We start from the raw sequence: 22,297 nt of genomic DNA on the forward strand, positions 1-22,297 counted from the left end.
GAACCACCCTAATTATGGGTTAAATATCATTACATCTTCAGTGGCAGTTTAATTCTTGACAAACAGCCAAGAATATCGTGACTCTACAGCTAACTCTTCAGCTGTAAATGAAACATATGAAATAAAAGTTTTGTTTTCACCATGGCATTTTGTGGTGAAGATTGTGAAAGCATACAACAGTTTTCAAAGTGTAAGCTGTAGCTCCTAAAAATGACACTAAGCTATCTCAAGAGTGATATGAAGCAAAGAATATATGCCATCTCAATGATTAGAAAAATTGATCAGGTATTTATCCCCATCTGTACAATTGTTAGCGCTATGAAAGCATCACATGTATATGATCACTAAGACAAAGGAGACACAGGTATGAAAAGTGTGAGAACTACTGGCAGAGACATAATTTCATCTTATCATTGTGTTATTGACACCCAAATGGAACTTCTCTTCATTTCTGGCATGATAATTATTAAAAAACACATTGAAATTCAATTTAGAGTAACAAAAAAAAGTTGTTATCTTAGGTACCCTTTTAAATGATGAACAGCAATAACACAGCTTTTATGACATTCTTCTGCACTGGAAGCTGTAAAACAGAAAAAAAAAATGTTTTAATACTTCTGAAAATGCAAAAAAAGACAAAAACATTATAAGGAAAGAATGTAGGTCTTATCAAATTTATGAGCTAACCATGAGTCAAATATTGATCTAACCTTTATAGTTCATACACATGCATAATGTGTAAGAAACAAACACAGTAATATTCCCATAAAAACATTGTAATCACCCCCAGAAAAGAACATTTTTTAAGCAGGGCCATGACAATACTGGAGTAAAAGCCCAGAGTAAGATAATCAGATGCATAAGGATTAGCTTTATTTCAAAACTACTGTAATTTCTGGCCTATAATCTGCACATACAAGTTTTGCTACTTTGAGAAGAAAAATTGTTCTGTATTATAACCTGTTGCAGCATATAATCGCCATATGCAAATACTATTCAACAATTTAAAAATCTTAAGAAATGGAAGGGGTTGTTGGTCATATTTATTTACAAAAAAGCTGATTCTTCAACTCATATTTATATGTCATCCATCATCTTTGAAAAAATTACATTTTCTAATATTTATTTTCATTATAACCTCTCGGGGGGGGGGAACTGCAGATATCAATAATTGGCACTAATTAATCCAGATTTTTTTTTTAATGTATAATCTGGAGATTACATGTAGGAAGTAATGATAATTTCATTTTGTTTCTCAAGTTTAAATTGTAATTTATGCTGAGGAAAGCCCTAATAAAAGTCAAGGATATCAGATAAAACTTTGACAAACTAGTGATTGAAGCATCTAAATTAAATGTGAAGTGGGAACTTACAGGTGAGTTCAGGAAAAAATAAGGAAATTAAAAACACTGGAAATTTGAGTCACAGATTCATAGTAATTCTTAAATTTGCATTGAACTTTTTTTACTATAATTAGTTGCATATTATTCCTTGCTTTCTCTGTAACACAAAATGCTGTTTATATTATGTTTTTTCACTCCACTGTAATTGGGCCTGTTATGTGAGAATATCAATAAATATTTTTCTTTCAGAATCTAATGAGTTGGCTGATTTGAGCTTTGTTTGTTATCTGAATTTTAAGATCCTTGTTTTTTGAAAAAGCAGAGTTTCAAGCTTTATCTTTGCTTTCGCTTCTACAAATCTTAATTTATTTAAAAATGTCAAATACTACATATTCATCTGTATAGATAAGATGAGTTAAATGGAAACTTAAGTATATTGCAAAGTATTTTTGCAGTCCTTGACCATGTGTGTGTAAGATTAGAATCAGCAGAGTGAAAAATTAAAGAATCACATGGCAAAATATGATGTTGTAACACAAAGGTGACAGCATATTTCTTCAAGTTTTGAACATGCAAAAAAAAAGTGTGAAATATCCTGAAGTGGGAAACATTCTTAACTCATTTGCATCCTCCATGACATGGAACATTACTTGTCCAATATCGTTATGGATTTCTATACACTGTGCAGGTGGTTCATTCTGCTCTTGGTGATAAGGAGTACTCAAAATTTCCTAGATTGAATAACAACTTCCGGATACAGATGGGTTAGCTGGGTAAGGAAAGAAAAAAGATGGTCGCTTATTTTTACTTCATACCTAATGATAATTCAACACCTACAGGATACTTTTGATTGCATCACGTGATGTTCATGATGATTTTCCAGGCATGCCCAAAAAGGACCAGACTCAAACACTCAAAAAGCTGATGTCCTTCAAGTTTTACCACATGCCAGTTAATGTGGGGAATTATGTTCTGTATTCAACCTAACAAGACATAGGAACAAGCACCACAAAAACAAAACAAAAAACCTATAGAGAATGTTAGAAATTTTCTTCTAATTCCAAAAAAGACAGCATAAAACATAGGAAAAGTAAAGGAATAAAGTGTGGAAAATAGGCGGGTGTCTCTTACATTGCTCAGAGCTACCACAAAGTTTGCCAAAACTGGCATGTCAGAGTTTCCTAATTGCATTTTGGCAAGAATTTTGTAGTAACTGTGAGTGATGTAGTAACTGTGAGTGATGTAGTAACTGTGAGTGATATAGTAACCTTGCTGTGATAACCCTGTTATTTTCTGTTCCTTATAACTCAACATTTTCTGTAGTTTTATGCAGTCTCTTTTGGACATGAGGAAAAATTTTCAACATTCTCTATTGTTATTTAGAATACTTGTTCCGATTTTGCAATAAGACTTGGGTTTTGCCATCGTTTGGTTCAGCACTTGCAAATACAAATACAAGGCCACAACAGGCAAAATGCCCAATGAGGTGATTGAGAAAAAGATGCCCATAAAAATATGGATGTCATATATTTCAAAAATATAGCTACCCAATTAAAAATGCAAATAACAAAAATTATAAACAATATATACATAAGATAAAATATTATACAATGCCCATAAAGAATACTTATGGTTGTCTTATTTTAAGAATGGATAGCTTCTCGATTTACCCCAACAAGTTTCTTTGTTTTTTGCGAATTGTCGAAATTTGTATATTCTTCTTTCCATACATATTCTAATTCACAACATGTATTGTATTCTAAAACAATGAAGGTATTTAAGATATAAATATATATTATTTTAATTACATTCTAATTTATTAGAATAGATTGAAAAGATAGAAGAAAGATGGCAGTATATCAGTATCTATGGCACTTTTTTCCACATGGCCAGATAAAAAATATAATTATTTCAAGGATGGGAAGAGGAGCAGTTTACATTTCTATGTCATACACGATTACGTGTCGATAGGGAGGTATACGTCAATCTGCCCAGAGGCTTCTGCAGCTTTCTTTATGGTCCTGTTGTTAAGAAAAATGTTGTATGAAATTGTGAGTGTTTAATCAAAATTACGCAATTTTTTAAACTTTAAAAGAAAATGTGTTTGTATTATTGTTTTAAATTAAGCTCCAAAGAAAAGACCTGATAAAAAAGCAACACATGACTGGTAAATAATAGCTGAATTAGATGCTCACCTGTATTAAAAGTTGCGTACCTTAAAGGGACTTCATGATTCCTGAATACATATATTTGATGCAATGCTACTGCTTCCGCCAAGTCCCACAACATTAGAGAGCCATCAACCTAGAATAAAAATCACTATTCCTCAAGATGAAAAAAGAAATTACATTTGAGTTTATTCAGAACATGAAACATAAATGCAAATTAACAGGCAAAAATTCTAGCAAGGTGGAACTGTCAGTTTCTGATAGTCCTGGCTGAAGAATAAGAAAATTAATGATGTACCTAATCTTTGACATAACCTAAACACTCAATGAATTATAAATGAAACTCACAAGAAGTGAGTGAGTAAGATTTTTATTTTCATAATTTAGAACAGTTGCATGTTGAGGGGTGCTCCTCCCATGACCCCTTGCACCCATGTCTATGGTGTGTGAAACATAACAAAAGGTTAATTTCCCTCATGAAAGAAATCCAAGGTTGAATTACGAGTTGAAAATTTTATCAAAAGTGAAGCAAAGTTAAAAATAATTTTTTCTCCTAAACTTGGAAAAAAATTCAAATAGATTTAAAAATATAAAATCACCATTCCAGCTATTATTGTATCAGAACCATCTGGACCAAAGCAAGCACAAGATGCTTGACTATTTGATGTTAGTATACTGTAAAGAAAATATAATTTGATCAGGTTTTACAGTGAATAAAGTTCATAATCATGTCTCAAATTAAAATAATAATCATTAACAGAAAAAAGGTAACTTATTCGAGGCAAACTCTAACTTACTGTTCAGGTTTATGAGGTTTAAAAACATTCCACACAGATATTATTCCTCTACCATCATCCATTATAGCTGTATTTTGTCCCTAATTGAAAAAAAAAATTGTAAAGAGCATGACACACCACATCCTTTGTAATTGTGGGGAAAAATTCTTTCAAATTTTCTATTTTGTTCACTACATTAGTTTAAAAATAAACCAATTAGAAATAAAATTTACTATGTAGCACTTCAAAATTTGGCTCTTCCAAGCTTAATCAAAAGAATAACGTTGCCCAAATGTGGTCAGCCCACATTTTTCCGTTGGGACAGAACATGTTTTTCCACCTTGATAATGGCACCCATGAGTGCCGAAACATATGTCGGTGTGTTATAAAATGTCATTTGTCCTCATCACGTTGTTAATATTTCCTTGCAAGCTCACTCATCACTAAAGTATAGTAGAACCTCTTTATACCAAAACACATTTGAACTGTCAGTTTCTGATAGTCCTGGTTGAAGAATAAGAAAATTAATGTTAACATCACCCTAATATGCCATCACTGATTTTATGTTTTATCCTAATATAACAGTGACTTTTGTTTCGAAAGTAATTCTTTTCAAATCATTAAACCACAGAACAATGAATCCTGTTTGACCAAAATATTTTTATATTTTGACTCTTGTAGAAAGAAAGCCAGTCTCATCATCCATTTTAAAGCTGGATAAAAATTGGTTTATATTTTGTCTCCTCTGCCAAGAGGATACAAACACATCAATGACACACATCCCAGTGTCACCATATGACATAAGTGTAATATATTCAATGCCTAATACCCTTAATAGATGGCAACATCCTCCTGCCTTGTATCAAGCTATCACAACAATAATAATAAAGAACAGCAGTCATGTTCTGGGCACCATGCTAACTGGCTGTAGTATTCTATGACTCTGCAATCGATGTCCATTGTGGTACTTAGTGGACCAAACAGTAAATAATCAAGTAACACATACGTATCATGGTGTCAGAAAAATACTCATACATTTTGGAATTTACGCTTAAAAGAGGTCTTAAAAATATAGCGAACAGCCTGCCAATCATCCAGCCATTCGATGCCGGTGCAAATCCGTTGGAAGTATGGAGGTATTGGAAGGATTTCTTGGACTACCTAGAAGTGCCAAGATACAGCTTGTAGCCAGAAACTATGAAAACTGCTCTGTGTGTGGAGAGGAATTGAAAAAGCAGTTGTGATCCTTCGGTATCGTGCCCGTAGCGGCAAGCATACCGATCTCGCTCGAACAAATACGTGGTGAGTTCAACAAATATTTCTCAGACTATCAGAATAAGATACACGCATCTTTCAAGTTCCAACTATTATTCACAACTACGAAGCACGGTCATTGAGTGCCATTATGGTGAGTCAATAGAATGAATGCTTCATGATAAGATCGATGGATTGAGTGATAAAGCGCTACAAGAAAAACTCGTCCGGGTAGTATGAGTAGATCGACAAAAACACTGCAGGACATCATTAGCGAGTGCAAAACGTGCAAACATAGTAAGGCACAGGAAACGGAGATGGGTGAAAGCAAAATAACGGTAGACATCATAAAGAGAAATAAACACCAAAACACCATACAGCAGGGTCACAGCCAACAATGAAAACGCCAAGCAGAGAGACGGTAAATAGTGTGGAAAAAACACAGTCTGAAAGAGTGTCTGGCCTTCAGAAGGAAGTGCCGCGAATATGGTGGAAAAAATCACTCGGCCAAGGCATGTAAAAAAAACTTTCTATAAAAAACAAATACTCACCAAGTTAACACAGTAAATTGCGCCAGTGATAACAGTGGCTCAGATACTGTTTATTTGGGTGAATTAAAATCAATTGATGCCTTGGATAATGAAAAACCCAACTGTGTGGCTTCCGAAGATCCTAGTTAATGGGAACGAAGTCAGATTCAAGCTGGATAAAGGAGCAAAAGTGGGCATTATACCTAAAGAGTGAGCTGCTAAAATGGGAGATAAACCCAACTGTAAAGAAAAGTAAACAACCAGTATATTCACTTCATCAGTGATAATGAAGTTCCAATATTGGTTGAGTGTTCAATAACTTGTGAGGTCAAGAATCAGAAGAAAAGTTTAAAATTTCTTGTAACAACCTTGAATTTCTGTCTTATAGTAGGCCTAGTTGCTTGTCATTTGATGAATTAGGACTAATTGAAAGATTGAATGACTTTATGGAAATAAACAGAAATTTGTATAAGAATGATACACCAGACGAAGTTATGAGGGAATTCTCAGATGTTTTTACTGGCGTGGGATGACTCAAACGCACTGTAAAAATTAAATTGAAAGAAAATTATACACCAAATGTGGCAGCACCACAAAAAGTACAATTGGATCTTCATGGCAAAGTGAAAGAGGAACTTAAACGCATGAGTGATAATGGAATAATTGCAAAAGTAGAGGAACCAACTGAGTGGGTCAGCAATATAATTGTAGTAAATACACCAAAAAAACTGCATCTGTAAAAACCAGTGGTTCTCAACAGGGCTCCGTGTGCACTTCCCAGAGGCTCCACGGTGACTCAAGCAAAATTAAATAAATAACTAAATTTGATAGATAAATTAAAAAAAGAGGCCTACAGAGTTCAAAATTATATACAAAAAGGGCTCCGTGAGTCAAACAGGGCTCCGATATAAAAACTATGTACTTAGGCTCCGTGAGTCAAAAAAGGTTGAGAACCGCTGGTATAGACCAAAGGCCATTAAATGATGCCATACAAAGGCCTCATATTATCAAATACCAGCAGCCGATAATCTGATAACGAAGCTGCAAGGATGTAAAGTATTCATAATCTTAGATGCAAAAAAAGGATTCTGGCAGCTACTACTTGATGAAGAATCATAATTTTTAACAACTTTCACTGCACCTTGGAAAAGATATTGATTTTTTTAGTTTTATCATTCGGACTAAACAATGCCCCTGAAGAGTTCCAGAGGGCCAATGATTGAAATTTTTGAGGATGATCCAGAAATAAATCCATACCTTGATGACATAGCCCTTGGATCTTCATCCATACAAAAACATTGCCAGTTACTCCGCTGAACTCTGACATGAGCTAGAGAAGCTAATCTTAAGTTCAATATTGAAAAGACACAATTAGTCTTAACATCAGTTAATTATTTGGGACATGTAATGTTTAATACTGGAATACCTCCAGATCTCAAAAAAGTTAAAGCCATTAACGAGTTTGCTGTTCCCAAATGTCGTGAGGATCTACAAAGATTTCTTGGAATGATAGCTTATCTAGACAAGTTCACTCCTCATTTGTCCAGCTTAACTCACTCGCTACTTCAGCTATTAAAACAAGATACTGAGTGGCTGTGGGATGAAAATACCCAATGTGATTTTGATAAGTTAAAGCAAATGATGAAGCATGTCTGCAATATTTTGACGTGAAAAAGTCACAGTGACTGTATCTGTGGATTCCAGTCAGCATGAATTAGGAGCAGTTCTCCTACAAGATAACAAAACAGCTGCATATGGATCTGCTACCCTTACAGCAGCTCAAACATGCTATGCACAAATCGAGAAAGAACTGTTAGTTGTGATCTATGGACTTGAACATTTCAATTACTACACCTATAGAAAACCAGTAGTTGTTCAAGCTGATTACAAGCTCCTGCTTGGTTTGAGTAAAAAGCAATATGATACAATCTCTTCCAGACTTCAGTGCATACCGTTGAGATTGAAAAAATATGATGTCAAACTTATGTTCATACCTGGTAAAGATGTAAAGATTGCAGATGCCTTGTCAAGAGCTCAATCGCCAAATGATAAATTTGAAGAAGATTATGAACAAGAAGCAGCTGTCTCGATTAATCTCCTTGCATATGCTACACCCATGCAATAAATGGCATGAATATGCTTCAATGACAGCGAGTGATGCAGAGCTGCAAGATGTGATTCATCATGTTCAAAGGGGGGGGGGGCAGAGAAGAGTAGAACCAGAGCAGCAGCTCAGCCTTACTGGCACTGTTGAGATGAGCTACATTGTTCTAAAGAACGAATAATCTGCAGAGATCAGAGACTTGTGCCACAAGATACAAAACCAGAAGTTTTGGAAAAACTACATGTCTCTCATCAAGGTATTGTTGCTTGCAAATCGAAAGCTAGAGAATATTTCTACTGGCTGAAAATAAATGATATGGAAAACTGCATCAATAGATGTAAAATCTGTCAGCAAAATCAGAGGGCAAATCCTAAAAAAGTCCCATTCAAACAAAATCTGCCTGGAAGACCATGGGAAAAAGTGGCATGTGACTTTTTCTACTTGAGAGGTCAACAGTACCTTTTGATGATTGATTATTTTTCAGACTACATACAAGTTAAAAACACGAGGAGTACTAATGCAAAGGCAGTAATAGAGGTGATGAAAAGCATCTTTGCAAGGCATGGAATACCAGAAGAATTGGTGAGTGACGGAGGGCCACCATTTAATTCAGAAAATCTTCGAAGATTTTTCAAAGAGTGGAACATGATACAGTCATCAGATATTGCAAGGGGTCTCTTGGCCCCTTAGCTGATTTTGTTTCTCATCTTACAGAAGAAATGAAGTGAATAAAGTGAAAGTGAATAATATTGTTAAAAAAATATATAATAAAATATAAACAAATTAATTAATAAATTAAAAGAATTACAGGAATTCATAGCAAAGTCTAGGAATTCATGGATTCCAAGTTTGATTAATGAAATTTGCTATCCATGACTGTTAAGAGAAAGAATTGAAGAAAAAGTTTTTGGATGGTGAACTGAAAACCTGCAAGGAGAAATTAATAGAAAGAACTCTTTTTGAATAGTTCAAAAATAAGGGACAAAAATTTCAGTAACCAGACTTTTGGTAAAACAAAAACCATTATATTTTTTGCATGTTTATTAGGCAAAAGTGATTTTGAAGCAAAACGCTGAGTATCCACAATCATATTATGAAGAAGAAAACAAATATATTTTAATTTATTTATTTAGTTACATAAGATTTTAATTAACATTTTGACCTCTTTTAATTAGTTTAATCTCTATTTATTTTAACCTCTTGCGCTGGAAATTAATTGGCAGAAGCCTGTGACTAACTCGTCCAAAGCGAGCTTTTACTTGTAATAATTTCTATTAAAGTGGTAAGCAGATTGTGCATAAAAAATGCATATAGTGGCACTATTTAGATAAATATAAATAAGATTTACAATGTTTTTTAAAGCATTTTATTAATAATTCTGCACAGTATGATAAACTTCAAAACAATGAGGAATATGCAATGCAACGATCCATTTTTGGATCTAAATAAATTATAATACACTGAAGAGCCAAAAAAACTGGTTCACCTGCCTAATATCGTTTAGGGCCCCTCGCGAGCACGCAGAAGTGCCGCAACACGACGTGACATGGACTCGACTAATGTCTGAAGTAGTGCTGGAGGTAATTGACACCATGAATCCTGCAGGGCTGTCCATATATCCGTAGGAGTAAGAGGGGGTGGAAATCTCTTCTGAACAGCACGTTCACTGGGTTGCAAGGCAACCCAGATATGTTCAATAATGTTCATGTCTGGGGATTTAGGTGGCCAGCGGAAGTGTCTAAAGTCAGAAGAGTGTTCCTGGAGCCACTTTGTAGCAATTCTGGACGTGTGGGGTGTCGCATTGTCCTTCTGAAATTGTCCAAGTCCGTCGGAATGCACAGAGTCGTATCTAGACGTATCAGGGGTCCCGTATCACGCCAACTGCACACGCCCCATACCATCACAGAGCCTCCACCAGCTTGAACAGTCCCCTATTGACATCTAGGGTCCATGGATTCATGAGGTTGTCTCCATACCCGTACACGTCCATCAGCTCGAAGAAATTGGAGCTGAGACTCGTCAGACCAGGCAACGTGTTTCCAGTCCTCAACAGTCCAATGTCGGTGTTGTCGGGCCCAGGCGAGGCGTAAAGCTTTGTGTCGTGCAGTCATCAAGGGTACACGAGTGGGCCTTCGGCTCCGAAAGCCCATATCGATGATGTTTCGTTGAATGGTTCCATATCTCTTTATTTGCATACGCATGCCTGTACCAGTTTTTTTGGCTCTTCAGTTTAGATAAAAAATAACGCTTATAATAAAAATAAATGTACTATTACTGACGTGGTTGTTATTCATTGTACCGCAATAAAACAAATAAAATTTGACAATAATTGCAGTTCTCTGCAATAGCGCTACTGATTGCATGCTTGAATATTGTGTTGCTGTAATACCAACATATTATAAACAGTAAATTCAGTAGACATGCATAGCATGTCATTGCCACTTTAGAAGCAGATAACAAGCAATGTGCATAGCACATCTTTCCAGCGCAAGAGGTTAAGAATGCTCAGGAAAAATGTGTATTGAAAATTTAAATTATGTATCATTTTGCTCAATGCATAATTTCTTAAGCTGATACGGACATAACAAAGTTCCTGTGCTGTCTTAATGCATGGCATGTGGGCCTCACAAAAATGAGATATAGTTGAAATTTTCAAGGAGCATAAACATGTAAATTTGCCTGGTATAGGGTCTCAGAAAAATCACTTGGCCCAGAACACATGGTGGGCTTAAGACGGCCCTGCAAAGTTCATGTATAAGGAATAGTTTCCCTGTTTTTCCTGACTTCATTATAAGAGGGTCCAACTGTACTAAATAAAATTGAAAATCAGAAAATGTAGTACTGAATAAAAACAAAATAAAATTACCTGTGAATATCTGCCGTGAATGGAGAGCATCAATTCCATTTCACTGCAGTAAGAAATATATAACACCGGCAAACCTATAAATATTCACAAAATCACATACCCTTCATTGCAAATATGTTATTATAAATAAAATAACAATCATTCAATAATACATTATTGAAAAAGCAAAATATTATGCACAAAACACAGTTTTGACACACCCAAAAAAAAATTTGTGCAGTTTGGGATGCAGCAACATGATCTGAAAGTGAAATAATAAGAAGCCAAAAGTTTGTTACATTTATCTAGATCCAAGCATACTGCATTCCACTTAGTAGCTGTAAGAAAACGAGTGACAAAAAAGATCTGTAAAAGGAACGTCGAAGTGATGAGTCGATTTGATGATATATATCATTATTTATTTTTAAAATGTCATATATTTTTGATATTTTCAGTCTTTGATATTTTCATGGGTAAATGAGTTTTTCAATCATAAATTAGTTCATATGTAAATAAATAAACAGATTTTTTCAAACATAAAAATATTCAGTTGAAAATGGGTTGGTACTTGCAGTCAAGAATGGTTTGATATTTTCAGCCATGAATAGTTTTATATTTTCAATCATGGATGGTTTGATCTTTTCAATCATGGATGGTTTGATATTTTCAGCCATGAATGGTTTGATATTTCCATTTGTATGGGTATTATTATTTATGGTATGTTGTATTACAGTTCTTGAAGATCCCGTGCACTCCAGGAAATGCAATAAACATTCACTGAAGCATATTATCACTAAGGATAGATTCATAGCTGTGTAATGAAACCACAAGCCATACATTCTGACCCAGGTATTGCTTTAGACTAGAGCCTTTCAATGTCCAGCTATCTAAGAAAAATCATGATAAAAAAGCTACTCTGTTCCTTATATGATAAAAAAGGTGCTACTTGAAGTGTGATAGAGCAACACTAATGTGTACTTTCAATACTTTTGTTCACCAATTCTCAAGCATATATCGCCAGTGTGAAACTCTCATTTGACTGGTGACATTGAAATAATTGAAGCAACTCAAAATCATTTCATGCCATGTGATTTTGAAAATCATTTCAAAATCATGTCTGCCAAAAGTCTCCAGGATCTTTCATATGATCCTGGAGAACTGAATGAATGTAACTCTTGGGGCAACATTCATAGAATGACGTAGACTGATCAATGACTTGAGACTGCTGTATAAAATTATATAAATATATATATATATATATATACACATATATGATCTAACCTACACATAAACTCTTTCATAAAATGTAAAATTCATAAACTCATGCCAGAAGTCACCAGTTGCGTATACGCATTCCTTCTTGCAAATGGAATGCGTATACGCAACTGGTGACTTCTGGCATGAGTTTGTGAATTTTACAACCATACCACTCACAGCATTTATTTTTATGTTGGGCTGGCAGAGTTTGGAATAGCCTTCCATCCAACCTGGTTGGTATACTGACATACATGTTATTTTGACATTTTGAGTTTCTTGCATTTTGCCCATTCCAGTATTCTGCCCCCTCCCATGTATGTACGGTATGTTATTATTTGCTTTCTTTCTTTTGCTTTTATTGTGGTTTTGTTTCTTCCCCGCAAGGTAAGCACACCAGTCTCTTTTCAACATAAATAAGTCAGGGTTGTTAGATTTAGTGCTTGGGTGGATATCCCTTTCCTCTCCCACCAGGCTGGGTTTTTTAGCCTAAAAACCCCAGATTTTTTTGGTAAAATAGGTTTTTTTTAATAAAAATTAAATTTGAGGTTCAGTTAATCAAAAAATAATAATAAATAAAAATAGCAGTATATCATATTGCTTAAGTGAAAGATTTCAAATAAATTTTTGAAGGCAAAAATGAAATAACAAAACATTTGCTTATACAGTAAGTATAAAGTTTGAGTTTACACAATTGCAACTATATTTTTAAATGTCAAAATTTAGATATGAGGTTAGATCACTAATTTTTAGGTAGCCTAAATTTAAATACATTATTGAAAAATATTAGCAGCTAATTAGGTTATTGCAGATGTCATTCAATTAATAAGATTCTTTTAGGTTAAGAGGCTATCGTGAGTTTGAGGTATTAGTATCTCTTGATAATGCCAACCGCTTGCATTGGAGAAACATAAGTTGATACTCAAACTCAGAATGTCCCTTTGGTCTAAGAGAATCTTATTAATTATAACGAGCCTTAGTTTTGATACATAATGTGATTGATTTAAAAGATCAAATCCACTGGAATTGTCAATAATATATGATACAGATAGAAGTAATTTGTACATAGTAATTAAATTTTATTGATCAAAACACTTCTGGATAACATATTTCATGTTATGAATGAGTATTGTATTTTTTTTATATGTAAAAATAATTTCGTAGCTAAATTTTAGAAAATTTTCTTTATGTTCATCCTCATTAAAGTGATATTTTTAGGTTTTGGCTGAATAGAGATTAGCGTTAACTGGCATATATATAGAGGGGGAAACACATGGAGTGTATTCCTACTAAATGGAAAAAAAAATGACAAAATTAAATTAAAACCATTTTTTTAAATCTAAACAAAGATGATGTTCACCTTTTCCAAAGTATTTTTTTTTTAGTGTTTGTAATGAAGTTTTTTGAAATTTAAAACAAAATAAAACGTTATAACCATTTTGTAGCAGGGCTAGACAAATCTCCAAAAATTTACATGCCCGGTCTGGTATGTGACTGAAAATAATACATGCCTGAATCAATATCTTACATGCCCAAAAAGTATTGCTAAATGTTTTTACTAGATTTACTTATTGTAAAACTCATTTCTCATTGTTAAAAAGAATGCACAAAAAATGTTATTCACATATAATACTTTTTAAAAAAATATCATAATGAATACACAAATTTTTAATACAAATTATCATCTGAATCTGCCTTTTCACTACTGTGACTGTTGATATGATGAAAACTAGTGTGAAGTTTCCCAATCTTATTTGTATTATCATTCCTTGTTAGAAATTTTTTCCTATTCCCCCCTCCAAGAGATCCCATTACATTCAGGGTCGAATTTATCAATTTTAGGACTATTATGCTGATTGACTAATTGATGCTGATTTTCATAAAATAATTACAGTCACTAATTGAAAATTTAATCCTTTCAGCGGCAATCCTGAGATATCTTATCAAACTTGATCTACTTTATTTCAGTCACCATGAAATATCTCATCAAACTTGATCAACTTTATTTCAGCCACCCCTAAATATCTTGGCTTCTAAAAGCACATTGAAGTTGTTTTTACAGTAAAACATGTTTTCCATTTCCCCCTCCAATCAATCAACTGCCGTTGGGCAGAGTCAGCTCTTGTTCAAGGTTAGATAAGAAAAGGAGTGAGAAAACGAGACTGTATTTTTCCCCTTTCTTTCAGCGCAAATTTCCAAAAAAAGTATTTCTCTTCCTAGAAAGCCACACGTCATGGCAGGTGTTTTATATCATAGTGAGAGAAATAAAAGTGATGGGCAAAGAAAATTTTCTTGTTTGAGGGGGGGGGGGGAGCAGTTATCAGCTTGTAATCTGAAAAAAAATATATCTTCTTGAAAATAGGTAGCAATTTGTGAAGGTTTTGCAATTTCAAATGTGGCTGTTATAATGCGGATCAGGAAAAAATTTAAAAACGGTTAAAAGGGTTAAGATCAGTTGAGAATAATTTTCCATGCTGCCTGGAAAGAAGTCTGTATCTTAATTACTGTTCCTTCGCTCATGGAATCATAGCCAATTTACATTCCAGGACCAGATTCAGGAAGGCGTGATGATTGCAGCAGCAGCATCAGGTGCAAAATATTAAGGACAGTAAAAATAAAATAAAATACTGTAGATCCCAATAAATTGACAACACAATCATTCATAACTGCCAAAAGAAGTCTTAGGGGGAAATTAAATGATAATAACTAGTACAGCTCCTAAATAACAATCATTTAAAAACACCCAAATACATGCCCACATTTTACATTTCATTTATTTTACTTTCAGTGCCCCTATTAAGTTTCCTGGACATGCTGTATATATGCCATAAAAACCATTATTTGCCTTCTTACGCACCCATACAGTTATTGTGGTGAGTCACAAAATGCTTGATCCTGGCATTGTAATTTCAGAAACACAAAAATTAGTCTTCTGAAGACTATTTTAAATGTCCCAAGGAAGTGCTGCTGGAGAAACAACCATGTCATCGTCTATAATCAAAATATAAGGTGTTTTAATTTTTTGGTTTGTTTTATGTGCCTGTTTCGGGTATGTGGTTGAAAAAAATATATGCCGGTAAGAATTTTTATATATGCCCAGGCATGTCAGTCAATAGATTCGGTCCAGCCCAGTTGTGTAGTATATTCAAGATTCTCTATTATGAGAGGGGCTATTTTAGTTAGCATTCCAAGAGCAGATGAAATTTCATTTCTGTTTCATACTTTTTGATTTTTAAACTAAGTAAAATCACAATAAAAACCATTTTAATTAAAATTAGATGTCTAAAGCAAAACTAAAATAAATTCTAATTGTTTTTTTAATCAACAGTAGTTAAATAGAAGAAGAATTGCTTTTGTTTTTTAACAAGGAAATCTTTCAACCTGTCTTTTGTTTTTCATGCACATTATGATAATAAAATGTAATAATTTTGCTTATTTATTAAATGAGTTTATACTAGAGGAAACTATTATATTAATCAAATTAATTAGTATTAAATGTGTGTGTTCTGCTTTTTCATTTCATACACTTGAAGCTCAAATAGAATAACTTACTGGTGGGTATGCATGTAAATGAAAATATATCATTGATCATTTTTGTTGCACCACAATCATTTTCTGCACACGAGGGCTAATTAGACCGGGACCTACAATTTATTGCCAATTCCAAACAGCGGGCTTGTTTTTTATACTCATCGAGAGGTTCGTGCGCTAACCCCTTGATGGGGGACTCCCTGCAGTAGCAATGTTTTCTGTGGTCATGTTGCCGTTGTTGTTGTACCCCTGTGTCAGGAAAGTTTTCTAACGAGGACAAACCGGGTATCAAACTTGCGACACCTCTAAACATCATTTAGTACTTTAGGTGAGTATCTTATAGACCTGGGCTACCACGCCCTAAATGAAAATACTTCACATCAAACAGTATATTCAATTTTATTGATCAAATATTATTTTAATGCAAGCTAGACTGTTCATATTCAGACATAATAAAGAATGTAATAAACATATGCACGCTTATGTCAGATAACTTTCAACTAAAGAATGAAGAAATTTAATTTTCCCCATTTTATCCCAAAAAACACACCCAGGCTAGGTTTTTTACAACCCTGAAATAAATTATCATAAAAATTGAAAATGGCTTCCAGAAGTTTCAGCAAGCCTAAAAAATGAAACAATAACATTTCTTAGACAATAATATTGCTATGTTTCATGCTCAGAATTGAAACTGAACTAAACAATACACATGAAAAAAAGAGTAAGATTAAATTATTTTTTTTTTAATTTAATGTAAAATGAACATGAATATTTAAACACATCACAATATTTATCATAATAATGCTTCATAAATTATATATATTCCACACACACACTCATGTATTTATGAAAAAAGAGCAGTTAAAAACTAATCTAGTATTTTTTGTCTTTGTTGTGTGAGGAGTAAAATGTTATAGAAGTTTTGTAACTGGTAGTGGGCCTGGAAATTAAAGTTATAATAAAACTTCAATAAAGGATTATGATTAATTTTTAAACATAGGTACATACTATAAATCAATTAAAAAAATCTTTTGAATGAGGAACTTCTGGTAAATTAAAAGAAACTGGCGAAGAAATAAAAGTAATTTTTTTTTAAAAACTTTCATTGTTTCAAACTTTCAACTGAAAGAAGTCCATTTCAAACACAACATCACATCTACATTGATCACAGCGACTACTACAGTATGCATGGTCCGATGATGAAAACCTGAATGGAGTGTGGAAATGTTTGTCAACGGGAGAGGGAGCAAACCTTCTTACCTCCTACATAGTTTGCAGGCTGATAAAAATAACTTATAGGGGAAAAAGTTTGGTATACAACTTAAGCTTCAAAATGCACAACAAACCAAAGAAAAAGAAACTTGGAATAGAAAAAAAAATAATAAATCTTTTTCCATGCTATGTTATGTCTGTTACATACTTTACAAAATTGACAACAATACAGGAATGATAACATTATCTATTATTCTAATATAAACAGCATATACTGTACCTACACTCAAAATCACTGCAGCGGTTTTAGCAAAACCTTTGACTTTTGTTAAATCATGGTTCGTCTGACCAGAATTTTTTTCTGCGCCTTCAGCAAACCATAGTTGACCATACCACTCATTAATCAATATCAGTATGTGATTAGGCTTCCAGACTTTTATCACTCTTTTGACGTTATTGTCATACATGTTTTAGATGGTTTCTCTGGTTCTGATTATTTTTGAAAGGGTACCACACAGTATACCAAACTTTGGTGTCACTTCACTTTTCTTCATAAGAGAATAATTTACTCTGAAAATGTTTGAAAAATCTCTACGTTTTTTATTGAAAGTACCTCAAGTTGTGCTTCACAGCCATTTATTTAGTATTTCTTGACCTGAAAATGAACTGCATTTACTCATGACCACAAGTGGCACATGATTCTGATTTATTTTTTGCGTTCACGTGAGCTCAAAGTTTTTCAGCTTTTCCTGTGTCCCACCCTCATAGCTCTATTCAATATTGATCCCCCTTTCGCTTAGTATCTCCTAGATTTTATCAGCATCACATATGTATGAGCAATGTTCCCACTGAGCTGTGTGGATGTACATCTATGCAAGGTTAAAAACACTTCCAGACACCCAAAGTTTTTTTCAAGCGTAGAAAAAATTCACTAAATTGTGTGTGGTAGCATGTTGTTTTGCCATTTTGTGCACATGTCACAATTCTTCTCAGAGAAGCAACAGGTCTGCACAAGTTAAAAAAATTTACAGGGCACATTGCCCATGAATGACAATATCTACCTTATGTAATTTAAATTATATTCCTTCCAATAAAAATAGCAATCTTTTATTTCTTGCTGGAAACGAGAGAATCAGCTTTTAGTGTCACCTGTAAATTTGTTTTAAAAGCAATGACAGATTTCCTAAACTAATCAATTCAAAATGCTTGTTTGGATTATCATAAATGCTATTAAGATCTTTTAGATTAAATAAATAAATGAGTGAAAATTCAGAAGCCAATTGACAGCAGGAATTTCAGTGATCATTGATAATTTTTTGTTGCATTCATTTTCTGCACACGACGGCAGAGGTCTACAGTTTATTACTAATACCAAACCACAACATTATATTATATATTGTTTTATATAGTTGTCTTGCAAAGAGATGTGTGCTAACCACTTGTTAGGGGATATTTCTACAGTAGCAATGTATTTATTCTGTTTTTGTTGTACCTCTGTGTAAGGAAAGACATTGACAAGGACAAATAGGGAATCAAATTTGTGATGCCAAAACGGTGGTGTAGACTTGACAGCAAAACATATTTTCATTCAAAAATTGAAAAATATTTATACTTGCATAAAAAAAATTAGAATGATGTGAAAAATTTTTTTGTGAAACTTCATTTTCAATATTTTGTGAAAAAGGTAATCTTACAAATTCAAAAGAACATGAAAAAGTTAAATTTATTTTCCAGGATAAATTTATATAGATAATTTCGTCTCATACAATTTTTTTTAGATCACAAATGTGATAAATTTTTTTCACGTCCTATCTGATGCATATTGAAAAGTGCATAAAAGCATATAAAAAAATCGAATTAAGTAACTGTATGTTAATTATTTGCACCAGAGTCTAAAACTTTTGTTTTATTACACGTAAGAGAATCTTGAAATTTCCCCCACATCTTACCATCACAAATAGGCACTGGTAGAAACTTGAAGCTTCCAGCACTGAAATTATTATCTTTCACTTCAGAGTAATTCATTTTTGCATGAGGAACGTGTTCATTCAGCAAAGAGAATATCACCTAAATATGTAAAAAGTTTATACTTAACAATATCAAAACAAAAGAGCAGATAATAATTAAAAATAAAATCATTTTGCATGAAAAAGGAACTGCATATCAAAATTAAAAGAAATTAATTGCATTTTAGAAGATTAAAAAAAAAATTAAAGTGTCAGAGGCCAAAAGTTTTGACATTAGACAACCTGGTTTGATACATCTTTATTTGCATACATAAATTGTTGAGCCCTAAGTATTCAAAAGAAAATTTTTATAACATAATATAAAGAAGAAAACTGGTATTTTCTGAATTTTATGCTGAGGTAAACTCGGAAAGAAAAGTCATCTGGTCTCCGCCATAACTTGAACCCAGCCCTCTTGCATTCCGGGAAAGCATGCTACCATTTACACCATTGGATATCCGACCCTGACTTCCTTATTTCATGCACTGTGGCGTGAGGCACTTAAGTAGAGGTATTAGTAGCATCTCTCTTAACTTCAGCAAATGGCCATCAGGTAGGACGGTAGAGTGAGAGAGCGATACAGTTTTTTCTCAGCCCAATATATCAGCATGCTTGCCCAGAATGCAAGAGTTTCTGGGTTGAAGTCCCGGCAGAGACCAGATGACTTTTCTTTCCGAGTTCACCTCAGCATAAAATCCAGAAAATATCTGTTTCCTTGATATATTGGGCAGAGAAAAAGCTGTCAATAATATAAAGACTTAACATTAATTTCTCAATCTCTGGCCCATGGGAAAATTGTTGTACCCTCTCCTCCTCCTAGTCATGATCAAAACTATGTCAACAGAAGTTGGAAAAATTCAATTAAGATTGGTTCCACAGAAGATTATGATACCAGTTTTTATTTTGAAATCTTATTACACTATTTATGAAAAAAAAAATTATGAACCATTTCCTTTTATTATGGCCCATAATTCATTATGAAACCCTTCACAGGGCCCCACAAGAAGTTATCAAATCCCTTTGGTGGCCTGTGCTCTTCTGCTTTATACCAATAAAACCTTATTTTGAATAAAGTCTATGAATAAATAGTAAGTTTGTCTCTTTTATGTAAATGATTAAATGATCATAACGTGTCCAAAATATGTTATAAATTTCAAAGTAAACGCCCTTCAAAATTTTAGTTGTTTTTTTTATATTTTTAGATCTGATGCTTAACTCTTTAAATTTCTTTAGGACAGTTATTCAGGTAAATAGTGAAAAATAACTATTTTGCTGTCAGATGGCAATAAAATATTTAACTGAGTTTGCTCTGTTATAATAATGACTTCCACTCATGAATTTGCATGAAATCAATGATCTTCATAAAATTTCTACATTATCATATCTAACATGCCTTTGAACATATATCAGTTTAAAAAAATTGATTCATATCAGTGCCTCAGTCTTTTGTCTTATAAGGGGTGAAAATATTAAAATAAGCTAATCTAAGCAAAAAACCAGTAGTAAATAGAACTTGATTTGAAAAAAAAAACAATAAAAAAAGCTATACAAACACTTACTGGGGAAACATTTTGAAGATATTTCTGTAATTTTGCTGCATATGATTTTAGATATGACTGTCCATCCAAATTATGTTTTATGTGTGTGCTTACAAAGCACCCTTCCCCTGAATTAATACAAAAAGTCAAATGTTAAAAATTTGTAAATTGTATAACTTGCTTTCAAAGTATTTACAAAAATTACAGGCAATCAATCTACATATACTAATGCCAAACAAGATTCCAGATGGACATTTTCCATGGAACTGGTTTTTACCATTTGCCACAAATTCACTGCAAAGCAAAATGGTCCTAATTTTTCATTCATCAGGTGGGGCCAAATCAAAAGACAACAGGGCAACAGAAAAAATATGCAGAACATTATGCAAAAAGCCTAATAAGGTGGCAATATGAATATTATTATATGTGTTATCAGTATGACGTTATGTAGCACAAATGAGTTGGCAGTCCAGTTTACTCTTTCAGCTTCATATTAACTATCTTCTTCTTCTTAAAAAAATTGATGCTGATTGGAGTTTCTAGAAAACTGAGCCACCATCAGTATTCAGATATATTATAAGATATTGCACCATCTACATCGTGCCATAAAAAAGCAAACATCTTGGAATGTTATACATGGATGTTTAGTTTTTACACAATAATGTCCACACACATGTCCCGGCATACAACTGATCTTCTTGTCAAATATTGCTGGGAAGCACCAGAACACCCACCACCACAAGATATCACTTTAAGACACACTTGTTTTTCCCCTCTCTCAAAAACCAAAGAGAGAAAGAAAAAGCAGAAAGTATGGAAATTATTCTTAGACCATGAAGAAAAGGATAATGTGAGGGGGAAACAATAGGATCTGCAAATTCAAGCTGAAAGCAGTTGCTTGTAATTGATACACGTATTTTATTATCAGAGCTCACTTCATCTTTTCATTTGATCAACCTTTTAAAGTGTAATAACCATAAAATTTTCACTGTTTGAATATTCATCTCATTTTTGAGAGAATCAGTAATTAATAAGGTGCAATTTCAAGGCCATAGAGGTTAATTAGAAAAGGTTGACAATTGCTTTCAAATGGTCAGTTAATGTCTAACTCCCAAACTAGAGGGAGAATGCAGGCACATCTGGTGTCCTGAGTGCCGGACCAGAGAGGCGAGGAAGTACTAAATTCATTCATTAACAACTCGTTCAACATAACAGAGGAGAAGCAAAATGTGTGCTTGCCTCAGCTGACTGAATATCCAATTTTGGATGGGGTAATGGCCTACATCAGAGGCACAACCAATGCTTGCATGTGTAAGTTTACCACAACTCTATCATCTCATCTTATAACATAAGAAAGTCTAAACATACCAAAAAAAAAACAACCTGTCAAGTTTTTAGCTTCCAAATCCAGAAGCCAGATGGCAGCACTGCTTGACCATATAACAAGCATTCTGAAGACACAAACTTCACGTAAGGGTTCACAACACATACACACACATATCCCAACATGTTCCAATTCATTATACATTCCATAGAAGGATATGGACAAGGTACATGTGTGATTTAGTAGTAGTAGTCTTTTGAAGTTTTCTTTACTTTTGATTTCTCATTGTTAATGACTGTAACTGAGAGTTATAGAACTGAGGCAGTCCTAGTTTTTAAATACTAATAAAATATGTGTTTAAGGACCACAATCTTTAAAGTTTACAGGAAAGCATTACAAAATGTTCTGGCTA

The 22,297-nt window shown here is 33.5% G+C and overlaps 1 protein-coding gene across 3 annotated transcripts in view; it reads right to left on the reverse strand.

Moving 5' to 3' along the window:
* Positions 1 to 22,297, reverse strand: part of LOC149065512 (cytoplasmic dynein 2 intermediate chain 1-like) — a 98,372-nt gene that overhangs the window by 33,632 nt on the left and 42,443 nt on the right. For all 3 annotated transcript variants that reach the window (XM_089253637.1, XM_089253639.1, XM_089253638.1), the window contains exons 9-15: positions 20,583 to 20,689; positions 18,967 to 19,084; positions 11,042 to 11,115; positions 4,309 to 4,388; positions 4,111 to 4,186; positions 3,539 to 3,647; positions 526 to 583 (exon numbers count right to left, since the gene is read on the reverse strand). In XM_089253637.1, the coding sequence (XP_089109763.1) occupies positions 526 to 583; positions 3,539 to 3,647; positions 4,111 to 4,186; positions 4,309 to 4,388; positions 11,042 to 11,115; positions 18,967 to 19,084; positions 20,583 to 20,689 (622 nt within the window). The remainder of the gene's footprint in view (positions 1 to 525; positions 584 to 3,538; positions 3,648 to 4,110; positions 4,187 to 4,308; positions 4,389 to 11,041; positions 11,116 to 18,966; positions 19,085 to 20,582; positions 20,690 to 22,297) is intronic.

Source organism: Pholcus phalangioides, unplaced genomic scaffold, assembly GCF_987345545.1.
Source record: "Pholcus phalangioides strain wild (caught in Gottingen) unplaced genomic scaffold, Ppha-v1.0 ptg000039l_1, whole genome shotgun sequence".
In the NCBI taxonomy this organism is placed as follows: Eukaryota; Metazoa; Arthropoda; class Arachnida; order Araneae; family Pholcidae; genus Pholcus; species Pholcus phalangioides.